This window comes from Pistacia vera, unplaced genomic scaffold (genome assembly GCF_008641045.1).
Source record: "Pistacia vera cultivar Batoury unplaced genomic scaffold, PisVer_v2 Contig118, whole genome shotgun sequence".
In the NCBI taxonomy this organism is placed as follows: Eukaryota; Viridiplantae; Streptophyta; class Magnoliopsida; order Sapindales; family Anacardiaceae; genus Pistacia; species Pistacia vera.
In genome coordinates, this window is record NW_022195226.1 from 139,238 (window position 1) to 155,303 (window position 16,066).

The 16,066-nt window shown below is 34.7% G+C and overlaps 3 protein-coding genes across 3 annotated transcripts; 1 reads left to right on the top strand and 2 right to left on the bottom strand.

The window, feature by feature from the left end:
* Positions 1-1,741: 1,741 nt before the first annotated feature.
* LOC116109671 (adenine nucleotide transporter BT1, chloroplastic/mitochondrial-like) lies at positions 1,742-4,375 on the top strand. Its single transcript, XM_031395898.1, has 3 exons — positions 1,742-2,761; positions 3,224-3,385; positions 3,486-4,375. The coding sequence occupies exons 1-3, from the start codon at positions 2,186-2,188 to the stop codon at positions 3,984-3,986; spliced, it is 1,239 nt and encodes a 412-aa protein (XP_031251758.1). The 5' UTR covers positions 1,742-2,185; the 3' UTR covers positions 3,987-4,375.
* A 379-nt stretch (positions 4,376-4,754) lies between these two features.
* LOC116109549 (uncharacterized protein At2g34160-like) lies at positions 4,755-6,691 on the bottom strand. The gene is made up of 5 exons (XM_031395780.1): positions 6,395-6,691; positions 5,974-6,022; positions 5,616-5,678; positions 5,462-5,526; positions 4,755-5,066 (listed from the first exon to the last, which is right to left on the bottom strand). Exons 1-5 carry the CDS (start codon positions 6,512-6,514, stop codon positions 4,971-4,973), a joined length of 393 nt encoding a protein of 130 aa, XP_031251640.1. The 5' UTR covers positions 6,515-6,691; the 3' UTR covers positions 4,755-4,970.
* An 822-nt stretch (positions 6,692-7,513) lies between these two features.
* LOC116109708 (DEAD-box ATP-dependent RNA helicase 52C-like) lies at positions 7,514-12,665 on the bottom strand. Its single transcript, XM_031395934.1, has 6 exons — positions 11,961-12,665; positions 11,780-11,863; positions 10,918-11,160; positions 9,766-9,933; positions 9,455-9,568; positions 7,514-8,417 (listed from the first exon to the last, which is right to left on the bottom strand). The coding sequence occupies exons 1-6, from the start codon at positions 12,654-12,656 to the stop codon at positions 7,695-7,697; spliced, it is 2,028 nt and encodes a 675-aa protein (XP_031251794.1). The 5' UTR covers positions 12,657-12,665; the 3' UTR covers positions 7,514-7,694.
* Positions 12,666-16,066: the final 3,401 nt, after the last annotated feature.

Genomic DNA, 16,066 nt, shown 5'->3' on the forward strand with positions numbered 1-16,066 from the left:
CACTCAATCTGTGTTTAGGAGTTTATTTTTCAACGGTTCTAACAATTTTTTAAAATGATAAATTTACACATATGCTTATAAAAATAATCCAACTTTAACCAGTATTTGAGAGTTTTGTTTTTTCAATTATAAGGTAAAAGTTTTTTATTTGTTTTTTACTTATTAGTATTTTACAATTTTAAATGTGACAAAGTTTTTTTATCTTCCTTTGTCATTCTTTGCAGTATCTGAAATGATCGAAAAATTAAAACTCTATTTCTCCAAGAAAATATCTAGGAATGAGATTTTAATAATAATTTTTTTTTATGATTACTTAAAATTATTTTATATTTAATATGGTTAAAGATGTGTATAATATGATTAATTTTTTTTTAATATAATTAAGATAATTTTATAATAGATAGGGTATTTATAAAATAAAATTTTAAAACCAACTAAAACACCTTAATTTAGAGTATTTTATAAATCCTTCAAAATATATTACACTCATTTTTTTAATTTTTTGAGCCCAATTAAAACCAATACATACAAAATCTGAGAATTAATAAACGCAAACTCCCAAGCGGACCTGAGAGGGCTGCCCACTATCAACATGCAGCATGAAACGAATTACGTGCAGGAGAAACAACCCTCGGGCTTCAAGCCATTCTGTATATGGCCCAAAATCATTTGATCCACTTCTAGACAAAAATATCAATTTTATCTGAACCTTGTGGCACCGACGGCAGGTATCTCGTTGAGAGAAAATGCAGACAAATAGGGAGGAAAAGGATAATCCGCATCCTTAGTAAGAAATTGTATGTGATGGAACATTTATTGAAACAATACTATTTCACAAGCAATAAACAACCTTTTCCAAAATAGCTTTTCAAAATTTTTTAATGGACAAGATTGGTCAAAGATTATTTACTTTTAATTTAATATAAATTAGAAAAGTAGTGCCACGAAGCTTTACTTATATATTCTGGTCAATTTCAATGAGCTGCCATGTAAAGCTTTGCATTCATTCCCTCTGGCTCTTTGCCTATATCTCTTTTTCCTTTTTGTAAATTTTTAATTGGGTTAAAGAAATATACACTGTCTCAGTACAAGCGAATACAAATTCTGCCTCTCTTTCCCACCAGGGAACACCTTTTGGACAGGGAAGCAAATACATCAGCCGTTCCTTCTCTTCTTTCTGCTTTAACTGTGCAGAGAGATGGAAAGGAAAAAAGAATCTTCTTAGCTGTATCATGTTCANGCGAATTAAAACCAATACATACAAAATCTGAGAAGTAATAAACGCAAACTCCCAAGCGGACCTGAGAGGGCTGCCCACTATCAACATGCAGCATGAAACGAATTACGTGCAGGAGAAACAACCCTAGGGCTTCAACCCATTCTGTATATGGCCCAAAATCATTTGATCCACTTCTAGACAAAAATATCAATTTTATCTGAACCTTGTGGTACCGACGGCAGGTATCTCGTTGAGAGAAAATGCAGACAAATAGGGAGGAAAAGGATAATCCGCATCCTTAGTAAGAAATTGTATGTGATGGAACATTTATTGAAACAATACTATTTCACAAGCAATAAACAACCTTTTCCAAAATAGCTTTTCAAAATTTTTTAATGGACAAGATTGGTCAAAGATTATTTACTTTTAATTTAATATAAATTAGAAAAGTAGTGCCACGAAGCTTTCCTCATATATTCTGGTCAATTTCAATGAGCTGCCATGTAAAGCTTTGCATTCATTCCCTCTGGCTCTTTGCCTATATCTCTTTTTCCTTTTTGTAAATTTTTTATTGGGTTAAAGAAATACACACTATCTCAGTACAAGCTAAATACAAATTCTGCCTCTCTTTCCCACCAAGGAACACCTTTTGGACAGGGAAGCAAATACATCAGCCGTTCCTTCTCTTCTTTCTGCTTTAACTGTGCAGAGGGATGGAAAGGAAAAAAGAATCTTCTTAGCTGTATCATGTTCATGGCACCTGTCTTGTAATTCCGTGTACCAAATGTTGTTTCCTGCCAATTTAGTCGGATAACCATTGGAGTTTTCTTTTTTAACCACCCATTTCCGTAAAATTGACTCCTCTTCTTCATCAAACGTCAAACTATTAGAATTTTATACACACTAGTAGTTCAGTCATATCTGAAACCAGAAGAACCCGGCAGAGTTTCAGGCTTTCTGTTAGGAATGTCTAGAACAAATTTACAAGCTGTTCAATACAATAACAAAGATGTTGTTTTCTCTAGTTCTGGAATTAAGCTTCAATGTAGTTCTGAAGAGATTAATAGTTTCAGAGACGGATTTTTTGCAAGTGTAGGCCAAGCAGGAATGGGGTTTGGGATTTCATCACCCGACCCTGTAAATTCATTAGAGAGTAGTACAAAACTTCCAAGTCCTAATGTACACGCAAAATATGTTTCAATGCCTCAACCGACTTTTAGCATTGATAGGATTCCACACCTGGTGTTACGTGAGGTATTGGAGGTTGGTGAGAAGGTTGTTAAAAGGAAAGGTGGGTTTAAACTGCGAATTAATATTGGAAATCCGTCGTTGAGGAAGCTGATCAGTGGAGCAGTAGCCGGCGCTGTGTCTCGCACTGTTGTGGCTCCATTGGAGACTGTAAGAACACATTTGATGGTTGGAAGTTGTGGGAATTCTGCAGGTGAAGTGTTCGATGCTATCCTCAAGATTGATGGTTGGAAGGGCTTGTTTAGAGGCAATTTGGTTAATGTCATCCGGGTTGCGCCAAACAAAGCTATTGAGGTTTGTGATAAAGGATTCTATGTTATATGTTTCAATATTCATGTTAATTTTCTGACTTGTTGGATTCCTGTGATTTTTTTTTTTTTGGAATTTTAGATTACGTTTTACTCTTGTTTAAAATTCTGTCCTGGTTCATTGGGTCTTTGTGTTGCTTAGACCTGGTTTGTTTCCCAGTGGATATTCTAGTGATTAATTCTTGCAAAATCAACGGCATCAATTGAATCCAGTGGTTGTGCTTGGGGTGGGATAAGATGCGGTGTGTGGTTAAGAAATGAGGAGAAAGATCGATCTTCAAACTGTTTACTGCCTACTGATTTGAGTCCGACTTTTAATTGACCACTTTGGTAGTATCTTATGTTGTATTTCAGTACCGTCTGCAGGTCTATTATTGGGTTATTGTCTGTCAAAATCTTGTTTCGGGTATGAAACAACTAAATGTTCTAAAAAATGGACCTCATGCAGTTATTTGCTTACGATACGGTGAAGAAGCACTTGGCGCTTAAACCTGGGGAACAGCCAAAGCTTCCGATTCCCGCTTCATCAATTGCAGGTGCTGTCGCTGGTGTCAGCTCTACCTTGTGCACGTATCCTCTCGAGTTACTCAAAACCCGAGTAACAGTCCAGGTCAACTCAAGCCTTAAGCAGCATTGATTAACTCATTAACATGTACTATTTTATGCTCGGTTAACTCTTATCACGTTACTGAACTTTAATCTGATTGTAGAGAGGATTGTACAAGAATCTTTTGGATGCATTCTTAAAAATTGTGCGGGAAGAGGGACCTGCGGAGCTATACAGAGGCCTCACCCCGAGTCTAATAGGAGTAGTTCCATATGCTGCTACCAACTATTTTGCTTATGACACATTACGAAAAGCTTACAGAAAGGCTTCTAAGAAGGAAGAAATAGGAAATATTATGACACTTCTCATCGGATCAGCGGCTGCTGCCATCTCAAGCACTGCAACTTTCCCTCTAGAGGTGGCTCGGAAATACATGCAGGCTGGAGCTCTCAACGGAAGACAGTACCAGAACATGCTTCATGCTCTTGCAAGCATCCTTGAGAAGGAAGGTCTCCCAGGTCTGTATAAAGGTTTGGGGCCAAGCTGCATGAAATTGGTCCCTGCAGCTGGGATTTCTTTCATGTGCTACGAGGCATGCAAGAGGATATTAATTCAGAAAGAAGCTACAGATTTGAAAGAGACTAACGCTTTAGTTTATAAATGAGAAGGAATTGTTTTATAATTTCTTTGAGAGAGAACCAAGTTATTGTAATAGGAAAATGGTTTAGCCATAGTTCTAAGTTAATGTAGCTTTTGGCGATTCAGATTATACATGGTCTGTTCGTAGTTATAGTTATAAATATGAAGTTGGTCAGTAGCAAGAACTCTTGGAAGAACGAAGCCTGATAACAAACTTAGCAGGCAACAACGTGAAGCAGAAAGTTATGCAGTGAACTCATTTCGTGTTATGTTCTAATTTTCTGGTGTCTATTAGCTAAACTGGGCGAATGGTCCACTCTTTTACATTCTCAATGAATGATGAAACCAAGTTCCAACAAAACGCATCATATGTAAAAGTTATTGAGGCAAAGTTGTGAGAATACAGCAAATTGCTGAGTCTTCTTTTACATTCTCAATGAATGTTCCGCCTTTCAAACTTGTCAGATTCTGAAATCCCAAAACAGAGTGATCATCCTTGGACCAATTTTCCTGTTCATGACACTCGTTGGAACTTTCCTATTATTGAAATGTGATTACGCCGTCACTGTTGCTTGGCCAATACAACAGCACAAAGCTCCATTACAACAGAAGTTCAGAACACTATTGCAGATAGGATAAGTCCATAACAAACAAAGAAGATTAAATCAATAATGAATTAACAGAGTGCACAAAGAGGATGATGAATGAAGCAAGTCTTATAGACAACTGTTGCCGATACCATCAGAACACTAACAGCACATTTAATGTACTTAGCGACATTGAAGAAGGTAAATGGAGAAAAGAATCAGTTAATATAATTGAATTTTGAATGGTAAACATATGGTGTCTATAGGTGCTTAAGTTCAAATCTTCACAATTACCAAACCAATTGGGACTACAATACCTAAGATACCCCACAACCAAGAAACTAACTAAATTAAGTGCCTTCACTGGCACTGGAGCATGAACACCAAAGCAAACCAGATACCAATAGATAACTAACTGCCTTTCAATTCTGCTCTTCGGCTTCTCCAGCTTCCCTCTCCTCAGCAGCAGCTGCCATCAGCTCATCGAAGTTTGCAGTCTTCTCCAGCAATATTTCAATCTGAGAGGGAAAATTATAACTCCATACATGAGACATTCAAGGTGATATTGACAGGAAAGCTCAATATTAACTATGGATGAAATAAACATCAAAATTGTATGTATGAATAGTGTGGAAGGAAAACGCTACTGATGACACAAGAACCACCAAATATATTATATAAAAGTAATATCCCAACGTATAAATACTGGGTCAAAATAAATCACAAAGCAAAATTAGAGTATTTTTGGATAAGGAAAAGCGGATCATCAATGAAAACTTAGAACATCCAAATCAGTCTTTTTTTGCAACTTGCAAAGATGATCAATATAGGGAGGATCTTAACTGCAGCATTTCAAATTGTATGCATGTTATATTATAAACCATAAAGCGCAGACAGGTATTGAATTAATTACCTTGGCTTTCTGGACAGATCGCCCTCTTGATTCATCCTTCATATCCACTGTTGAGGTCATGATCTCTACAAAGAGTGCATAACATAAGTACAGACATCGAGACTTGATAGCTGGACTAAGAATATGTACAATATAGGGAAACAGATAATCATACTCTTCTCAACAGCCAAACCATTGTTTTTCAGAATTTCTGCAACAGTGACAACTGTGGCAATGGCTGCAGATACAAGAAGAAAATTATAAAATGTTCAAGACTGGATATACCAACATGAAAAACTAATTAGGTCACAACAATGTAGAGCACAAAATAAAGTCAAATTTATGCCAAAACAAAATTTACTAAACAAACTTAATTTACCCAAAGAGTAAACCACATCCGTGTAGAATGGTAAAGAAGAGCAAATGATACAACACGGTTTGATATTTAAGAATGCGAGAGGGATATAAAATGGTCGTATGACCATATCGAAGAGTAAACAACCAATGCACATAGTAACTAATAAAGTAATTACCCATTCCAAGAGCGGAGAGTTCCACCTCATTGTGCTGCTGCATGTATCTCTGCAACCAAATATTAGACACAAATTATAAATTTGAACACAAAAATTATACCCACAATCAGTAAATTAGATACACAACTAATCATATTATCAATTAGATATACCCCAGATCCCTAAAAAGGGTAAAACCCTAAACCTCTCTTAGGTCTCAACAGAAAGCTCTAGAAACAAAGAGAAATTTAATCCCATATCGGATTTCTTTCCATTTATCACTCAAACTTCCAAAATAACAAGGCCAATCAAATCAATAGCTTACAACTGAGCATGGTTAAAATCTAAATGCTAATAAATTTCTTACAACAGAACAACCCCAATCGAGTAAAAACATGTACAATCATAAAGATAAAATTATTATTAAAAAAAAAATACATACCTTAGCGAGATTAACGTAAAAGAACAAGGGTTTCTTAGTGTTGGAGACTTGAATCCGATTTTTCTTGATTAAATCAGCGCTTAAGTTGATATTGTTAACTCCATCTGTAACCTCTTCCATGATAGAGCTGAAAACGAAAACCGAAAGCCAAAGTGTATGTTGAAGGTCAAAATAAAAGATCGAAAGATGGTTTTGGTGAGAAAGATATATTTCTGTGAGTTCTTAAGCGGTCGGTAGTCTTTCTGAACTGGGGCTGGGCTAGGGTTTGTTTCTTCTTGTTATTAGATTAATTAGGATGTTTATTCTTTTGGGTAATATTTATTTAGTTTAAACTGAAAAACTATATATTACTTTTACATATATGCCATTATCATTTCGAACCTGTGAAATTAGTAACATTGGATTGTTGATAGGATTTTCATTATTTATAATAAGAATAAATTTAAATTCATCCCAATGTTTTTAAGATGACATATAACATTCTATTTTTTTTTTTTAAATGATCGGAGTATCGGGTTAATCTATATACACGTCAACTAATCTCTTCAGACTACAAAATTATTAATCGGATAAAAACTTTTATAATTACCCCTATTAATAACGATGAAAGAACTCGAATTAAATACCTCTTACTGATACACTCAAGAATCTTCATTGAATCACTTAAATACCTCTTACTGATACACTCAAGAATCTTCGTTGAATCACTTATCACCGGAGATTGTTAATATTCTAAATTCGGTACCCTCCATTCACTTCTAATTCAATAAATCAAAATACTTAGCAAATATTTGTTTATATTTCAAGTTTCAACAATTACTATCGTCTGTCAGTTTTAATTTTTGTTCCAAGAAAAATCCTTTAATACACAAAAATAATACCCAACGAGATATAAATACTAAATATGACTACTTAAGAATGAAAATTTATTAATAAAAACATTTTATCTTCATGCTCTTTTAATAATCTAAAATTCTCTAACAATAAACTATATTATTACCATGGCTGGGTCAGGCCAACGCAGCAGAATAAAATCAAAGTTCCATATCAGGCCATGGCAAAATTGAAGCCTAGCAAATGTTGTGAAAACTAAAAAGCATTCATCCTTGTTAAGCCAATGGCAGAAGAATTAACAGTGTCTAACCTTCCAAACATAGAGAGAATATCTTCAGAGTAAGAAACCACCTATTTTTTACAAAATGCTACAAATATTCAAGCATCCCTTTAGACTCTTACAAAATGCAAATTTCAAAAGCTGTGTATATCAAATCTACCTCCAGACGTGAGATAGATAGCAGCCCTAATCCCAACCACTGGCAACCACTGACCCAACATTGAGATAAGGGTAAGCATCCGAATTAGCTGGAAGAGCATAATACTCGGTATTATAATCAACAGCATAGAATTCACCATGAGCAGTAGCAGAATCATCAGCAGATTGAGTAGAACAATACTCAGTATTATAATCAACAGCATAGAATTCACCGTGAGCAGTAGCAGAATTATCAGCAGCTTGAGTAGAACAATACTCAGTATTATAACCAACAGCATAGAATTCACCGTTAGCAGTAGCAGAATTATCAGCAGCTTGAGTAGAACTATCAACGCCATAATACTCACTATAACCAACCGCACTAGAAGGAATGGAACTTCTTCGGAAGTCATAGCCACCAAATTTGTTGCTATGTCCATACCTGCTGCCTTGACCACGGCCACCACAAGGAGAATTCTCAGCATACTCGCTCAGCCAAGAAGGAACTTCCTGTTTTGCTTCGTTCATTAGTTCAACTAGTGGCTTTGCTAGTGGCAGTTTCTTGTCACTGAAGAATGCAGTGGCCAAGCCCGAATTACCAGCACGGCCAGTGCGGCCTATCCTGTGAACATAGTCATCGATGGCTTTCGGCAAGTCGAAATTGATCACATGGGCAACGCGTGGTATGTCCAGACCCCGTGAAGCAACATCTGTTGCTACTAAAATTGGAGTGGAGCCTCTTTTAAAAGACTTGAGTGCTCGCTCCCTCTCCTTCAAATTCAACAAGTGAATATTACGAAAAACAGTGGAGTATGTGGTGAAATCAGACCAAGGTATTGTGATAAGCTACTTTACTGTTAATTCTCGAGGAAAAAATAAACAAATATATAGCAAATATAATGAAATTAAACCTTAAAAGATATGAAAAGTCTGCCATCAACATGTGATTTAACAGAGGAATTCCAACAAAAAATGCTGAAAGTGATAATTCTTTACAAACATAAGACTAATTCCATATCCCTCGAAATTAGTTTTTTACCACTTGAGGTATTCTCTCAAACCCATCTACAATATTCTCTCAAACCCATCTAAGAACTCTTCTCGTACTCTTCTCATTTGGTTACAGAGAGAGAGAAAATTTGTTGCTATGGAGATTGACATGGAGCTCTAGAAAAGTAGAAATCACAAGATGAATCCAATGGCCTTGGTGAGGATTCGTCACATGGTCTGTTACATGGTTTGTTCTATTGTTTTTCCTTTATATATAGGAATTATTTTTTGTATTCAGAGTGAGTGTGTGAGAGGTGAGGCAAGGGTCATTACGGGTGGTTTCACTGAGGGGAATATCCTGGGTTTATCTTGTATGCTAGGAAATGCCATAAACTCTGTAAGATTTACCATTTAATGTTAATTCCTTACTGTTCTGAAGAGTGGATGTAGGTAATCAATCTGATTACTGAATCACTATAATTTTTTGTGTTCTTTTTCTTTACTGTTATGCTTTATTTTTCATGCTTTCATTTTTAATTGTTGCGGTTGATTTTGAGATTAGAAATCTTGGGTCTCTTGTTCTACCTTGATTGAATAGTCTTGAGATTTAACACCACTCAAGTACAATATTAACCATACAACTGGTGGAGAAACTTGAACCTGATAAGAGAGCAAAGATACAAGGAAAAGAAAACGGCACTAAGCCAACATCGGCAAACAGTGCAAGAACACAGGTTCACATTCATGGAGCTCATATTTTAAACAAAATTGAAATGCCAAAAGCAAGAAAAAGGAAAGGGAGAGAGAAGACTTTATACCCTTTGTACTTTGTCACCATGTATTGCTATAGCTGGAAAACCTTTCATCAATAACCAGTGTTCTAATGCATCTGCTCCTCTCTTCGTCTCCACAAATACTAGCGTTAAGGATGGCTGCAACATCCAATTGGCAACACTTGCGTAAATCAACAAACTAGAAATAAAATAAAATTCTAGTTTGCTGTATGTCAAATTCAAATATGTATATATACTCCCTCATTACACAAAGGTGCATGAAACAAAAACCAGAATTTTTCTGTTGCCAAAAACCAGAGGTTCATGTTATTTGAACAATCAGACAGCACAGATACCTTGTCACGAGTTCTATTAGGATTCTGAGAACAAAGAAGATTCAAGAGATGGCTTCTTTTGTCCATATCCTGAACAAATTCAACCCTTTGTGCTATCAAATCAATGCTAGAACCAACTTTTCCAACAGTTAGAAATATGTAATCCGACAGAAAATCAGATGCCAGTCTCTGCAAAGTACAACAAAGAAGTGAGGGCAGCCACAAGAGAATCCATTCTAAACAGGTGTAAGTGTCGATGATCTGAACTATTAACTCCAGCTTTCAAATGTAAAAGTTTATATTGAAATAATCTACAGAGTAATACGAAATCAAACATGTAAACACACACAAATATCAAACTAGTAAAGAGAAAGAAAAACATACGCAATTTATTACATCCAACAGAGTCAATATTATTAGAATATTGGAACCCCCGAATGCATCTGTCTCACCCCTTTTGTTGAAGTGGTCAACAACTCCAATATGTATGACTAAACAACTTATATAATGTAAAAAGCACAAGGTATTCAAAAGATAATTCTAAGAGAAAAAAATTCTGCGACTGCCATAGAAAAGATTATTAACTCATATCTATTTGTATTTCGAAAATTAGTGGATCGTAAACTTGTACATTTGATTTCGCAAAAGCATTAATCATACAAATAAAGCTTCTAAGTTTGTAAATAATAATATTTTATCTCTACTTAGAGGAATTGCATAAAAAAAAAAAAAGAAGGGTCAGTTTAATGAATAAATATCCAAGAAACCAAATTGAATAGAAATCAAGCTTGTTATTATAGTGTAATAAAAGCAAAGAGCATAAAATAATAATATTCAGAAGTCTTGAGGCTATTAGTTCAAATTTAGAAAATACTTTTAGAATAATATTTGAAGACGTAGCACAAATTTGGTCAGAATTTAAAAAAAATAAAATAAAACAGTATGATACCAAATTATACATAATCATTTAATCAAACTAATTTTTACAACATCATATATTTAATTGCATGTCACAGTAATGGAATGAATAGAATTCTCTTGGCCAACATTAACCAAAAGCGCAAGTAATTGCTACCTTTAAAGGTACTGAATATCACTCATATGCTTCTACAATGTGTAAAGCATTATGAGCACCCAAAAGGCATGGCATAATTAGGGGAGGAATCAATTAACCTGAATCTCATCCGGAAATGTAGCACTGAAAAGCATTGTCTGCCTTGCCCCCGGGGGCGGCATGTCCATTTGCTCGACAATCTTCCTTATCTGATGCTCAAATCCCATGTCCAACATTCTGTCAGCCTCATCTAAAGCAAGATACTTAATCATTTTAAGAGAAACTCTTCCTCTCTCAATCATATCCACCAATCGTCCAGGAGTAGCAACTAAGAGATCAACACCCTTTTCCAAATTATGGAACTGCATCATCAAAAAATATGCAAGGGACAATAGCAACAGTTAAATTATAAGTTTATGCTTATCTAATGCAAGAACTATTGATATCATGCAAAATACTAATAATAATAATACAAAGTGCAAGCTACTAGAAACAATCGAGGGAGTAGAGAATTCATCAATTTCTTCATGTAACAAGAACAATTGTAGCTTAATTAATAAAAATGAAAGAGCATAAATAGAATTAACCCATGGATTATGGTTAAAAGACAGCTATATGCGTAGCGTACACCTGGGCGGCCCAAAAACATAAAAAATCCACTTCAGGGAAGTTATTTATTTTCAATTAAGTACATACAGGAATTATAAATTTCCGTTTTGGAGAAAACACGAATCAATGATATCAAACACACCATTCAAACTTTTATGTCTTCATTTACCTATTGATAATCAGCAAACAAACAGAATCATGCAACTTCGTTCATGATATGACAAGAAATCAATATACTGACGCAAACATGTATCAGCACTCGATATATAGCTTAAAAAAGTGCCGATTACCTCGATAATAATAGTTAGAAATTTGTACACAAGCACTCTTAATCAGCATAATGTTAGTATGACGTGGACACAAACAACAAACCTGTTGACCGATGGACGCCCCTCCATAAGCGACAACAATCCTGACCCCTGTGCGGTGAGCAAACTTGTTCGCCTCATCGTGTATCTAATCAAAGAATATGGAAATAAAAACAAGTATAAGAAAAAGGAAAACCCAAATGCATTAAACATTAAAAAGGAAAATTCCACGAAACCAAATCCACCTGACAAGACAACTCTCTGGTAGGAGATAAAATAAGAGCAGTCGGGTAAGCAACCTTGACCATACCACCACCAGGAACGACCAGTTTAAGACGGTCTCTCATAATCCCACAAATAATCGGGAAACAAAACGCAGCCGTTTTGCCCGACCCTGTCTGCGCACACGCCATCAAGTCACGCCCAGCAATGGCTATTGGTATGGCGTGGCGCTGAATGGGCGTTGGCTTCACATACTTACACCTCTTTATATTTTGCTGCAAAGCTTCACACAAATCAATCTCAACAAAACTCGATACCGGTTTTGGTATGTCCGAGCCGCTAGCCTCCACTGGTATATCCTCATATGCGTCAAAGTTGATTGCGTTATCATTACATTGATCATCTTCTGTTACCTCTACTTTCTCAAACTTGTCAGCGATGTCAAATGAGTTTGGGTTTGGGCCGCCCAAAAATGAGTTGCGTCCACGGCCACCGCCACGTGTCCGAGAGGAACGACCGTGTTCATTTGGGTTGAAACGGGGGCGAGAAGGTGTTGGGTGGGTAGGGAAGTTAAAAGAGGAAGGGTGATCGTAGTTGAGATGAGAGACGGCATTGTTGTAGGTGTGCCTGAGGTGGGGTGGTATGTAGGTGGGTCGAGGCGGACGAGTTGGGTGCGTGAGATTACGCGTTGACTCATCTACTACATCAACCCAAGACATAGCTACTGTGTATTAATATTAATGGTTAAAAGCTTGAAACGAAAGCAGAGAGCAGAAAGCAAGCATGTGTGTGCAGAGCGGAAGCGATGGATTTCAGTATTGAGAAAGATGAAAAGGGTGTTTGGATATGTTACAGTGCAGAGTAGTGCAGACAATGAGAAGGAGTTGGACGAGGAAAAAGGCGCTGATATAATATAAAATATAGTACCGGGGATGGAGAGAGAATATGTAAAGGTTATAAGGTGAAAAGTGTGTAGAGTGCAGTGTAGCTCCAATCAGAAATGGAGAGAGAGAATCAGAAAGATACACGATTCACGAGGGAGGGAAATGCCATATCTTCCGAGAGACTAGGAAGAATAGGGAAGGGCCAAAATATGTGTTTATATTAATTCACTGAGGAGCTCAAACGCCCAACTCGAATTCAAAATAAAGTACATCATTATACAAAGAGAATATATGTGTAAAGGCCATATTCTTTGTGTTGTCTTGTGTGTTCATTTAATACACGTGCTAAAGCTAAACCAACTACACCACACGGTCCACACCAATTTGTGTTTGGGCTCAACATTTATCAACTCCAGTAACCATTACCATCATCCTAATATTGAAATAATGTTACTAATATTCCACATAATCTACTTCTTTTATTATTATTGTGCCGGATTTAGTCTACCTGCTGCCATCGCTCATTAAAGCTAGGGTGGCGGTTTCATCTCACCATCCTATCAACTGACAATGTTCAAATGTTCAAAATTTGTTTTTTTCTAAGTAAAACTCAATCTGTCAAAATATACCCTGCTACAAATACAATATATCAGTAGTAATTTATATACGGGCATGAACTCATCATATTCAATGCCAAAACCATTGAATATAATCAATATATACATCAACGGTTTCATTCTCAATAAATTAACATGATCTTTTCTCAAAAATGTAGACATTGTGGACCACGAGTGGCACATATATACAACAGGAGTTTTATTGTGTTGATGCCTTTTTTCGCACCAACAATATGTATGCAAGTCAAGAAGTTTACGTAAAAGGTTTATAAAAGACCGTGAAATAGTAAATATGATACTAAACTCATGGGTTTAAGGAGATGTTTATAAATAGAGTAAATGAAATACTTGAACAATAAATGTGTAAAAGGAAATAGAAAATAGACAAAAGTAATTTTTAAAATGGTTCGAATGCACAGCAATTTCTACATCCACGGTTATTTATTGTTGTGATTACACAAAGAAGTTGCTCTAAAGAGACTATTGTTGTAGTGCTCTTATGGTTAAAAAGATGTTGTATATCCTTGGTTTGGGGTGGGAACCCCCTATTTATAGTATTCTGAGGATGATCTTAGGTGCGAATTAACCTTCATGCATCGCAACACACGGCCAAGATGACATCGTAGCTTGAAATTTTACTGGTGAAGTAATCTTTTGGAGTCCTATACATAAAGTAGTCATTTGATGGAGTGACACACGGCATGGTGATAATGCACTTTAAATCTTACCCCTGAATTAATTCTCTCATGGATTGACACACAAGTTGGAGAGATTCGACACGAAGTGGATTTACTGCCCAACGCATTGCATGTCGTTTGAGTCAAACGAGTTTTACGCTAGTGGGGGGAGTAGAGATTCAAATGAGGAAGGAAAAATATTAAAATGTAATTTAGTTTAAAATGTTCATAAAACAGTAATGACAATCATAAATGAAAATTACGCACACCCAATTGTGATCTCCATGTAATGATTTCAATTTGAATACCACAAATAAATAATTTTTTTATTTTTTAGATATTTTATTTTTTTTTATCTTTTTTTTTTTTATTATTTTTTTTTTTTGTTTTTTATTTTTTATTCTCATATAATATAATTTTTTTTTCTTTAATATTTATGGTTGTTTTTTTCTTTTTTTTTTAATTTTTATTTTTATTTTTTTATTTTTTTATTTTATTTTTTTTTTTCTTTGTCTTTTTTTTATTTTTTATTTATTTTTTTTATTTTTTTTTTTTTTTTAATTTTTTTTTTTTTTTTTTTTTTTTTTTTTTTTTTTTTTTTTTTTTTTTTTATTTTTTTTTATTTTTTATTTATTTATTTTTTTTTGAGTTTTTTATGAATTTTATTATATTTTTTTATTTTTATTTTTTTTTTTATTTTTTTTTTTTTTTTTTTTATTTTTAGTTTTTTCCTTTTTTTATTTTTGTTTTTTTTTTTTGATTTTTTTTTAATTTTGTTTATTTTTTTTTTGTTTTATTTTTTTTTTTTTTTTTTTTTTTTTTTTTTTTTTTAATATATTATTTTTTTTTTTCTTTTTTTCTCTCATTTTTATTCTTCTTTTTTTTTTTTTTTTTATTTTTTTTTTTTTTTTTTTTTTTTTTTTTGTTTTTTTTTTGTCTTTTTGGATCTTGTTATTTCTTCTTTGTTTTTTATTGTTTTTCTTCTTTTTTATTTTTTTTTTTTTTTTTTTTATTTGTTTTTGTTTTTAATATTTTTTGTTATTTTTTTTTTTTTTTTTTTATACTTGGGTATGTTTTTTAATTTTTTTTTTATTTTTTTTTCTTTTTTTTTTTTTTATTTTAAACATGTTGTTTATTTTGTTTCTTTTTTTTTTTTTTTATTTTTTAATTTTTGTTTTTATTTATTTTTTTTTTTTTTTGTTTTACTTTTTTGTTTTTTTTCTCATCATGAGTTGTCTCTCGCCACATCGTATGGGCACCCCCGTAAGAGTGCAAGGCATTTAGATTCCCTTCATCGCTGGCATGATGGTCCCGACCATCACCGCGAGGGAAATGCCCACCATACACGGGTCAGTTCTGACCACTGTAGAGGTCGAGATAGCTCCCCTAATCGTTTAGTGCCTACACATGGCTCTAGCTAGTGTGTGTCAAGTCATGCTAAAGGCTCTGGCCTAGTTGAGGAAGAGTCTGACTTGCGGTCTTTCCTCAACCGCAATTGTGAGGGTCAAACCCACGTTACAGAAAGTGATCCCTAGGTAGTTCCGCTTCCTCAGATTAAAGAGTTATAGCGAGCTCTAGATCAGTTTAGAGCTCAGCAGAATGAGCACAGGTGAGCCGCTAAAGCGTCCCCTTTTTCTCCAATAGTGTTAGCTGCTCATCTCCCATCAAGATTTATAATGCCTAATATGCGAGCATTTGATAGGAATTCTGATACGCAGGATCACCTTTATGAGTTTAATGACCTCATGGAGTTTCACCAAGTTTCTAGCTTGGCCAAATGTCATTATTTGGTAGTGACTCTGATTGCCCATGTCAAGCGTTTGTTTAGATTTCTCTCGTTATGATCTATCAACTCGTGGCAGTAGATGAGTTCATTATTATTGAGACACTTTTAGGCTAATAGGAAATTCTCAATGTCATTTAACTATCTGAGCAAAATACGGTAGAAGAG

Excerpts from the sequence above, each read along its gene's own strand:
- LOC116109671 (XM_031395898.1), top strand. The coding sequence starts at position 2,186 with ATGTCTAGAACAAATTTACAAGCTGTTCAATACAATAACAAAGATGTT. Across the intron at positions 2,762-3,223 it reads CGCCAAACAAAGCTATTGAG|TTATTTGCTTACGATACGGT; the intron begins GTTTGTGATAAA and ends GACCTCATGCAG. Across the intron at positions 3,386-3,485 it reads AAACCCGAGTAACAGTCCAG|AGAGGATTGTACAAGAATCT; the intron begins GTCAACTCAAGC and ends ATCTGATTGTAG.
- LOC116109549 (XM_031395780.1), bottom strand. The coding sequence starts at position 6,514 with ATGGAAGAGGTTACAGATGGAGTTAACAATATCAACTTAAGCGCTGAT. Across the intron at positions 6,023-6,394 it reads TTTACGTTAATCTCGCTAAG|AGATACATGCAGCAGCACAA; the intron begins GTATGTATTTTT and ends ATTTGGTTGCAG. Across the intron at positions 5,067-5,461 it reads GATCTGTCCAGAAAGCCAAG|ATTGAAATATTGCTGGAGAA; the intron begins GTAATTAATTCA and ends TTTCCCTCTCAG.
- LOC116109708 (XM_031395934.1), bottom strand. The coding sequence starts at position 12,656 with ATGTCTTGGGTTGATGTAGTAGATGAGTCAACGCGTAATCTCACGCAC. Across the intron at positions 9,934-10,917 it reads CATTTCCGGATGAGATTCAG|AGACTGGCATCTGATTTTCT; the intron begins GTTAATTGATTC and ends TGTACTTTGCAG. Across the intron at positions 8,418-9,454 it reads ATGGTGACAAAGTACAAAGG|GAGAGGGAGCGAGCACTCAA; the intron begins GTATAAAGTCTT and ends TTGAATTTGAAG.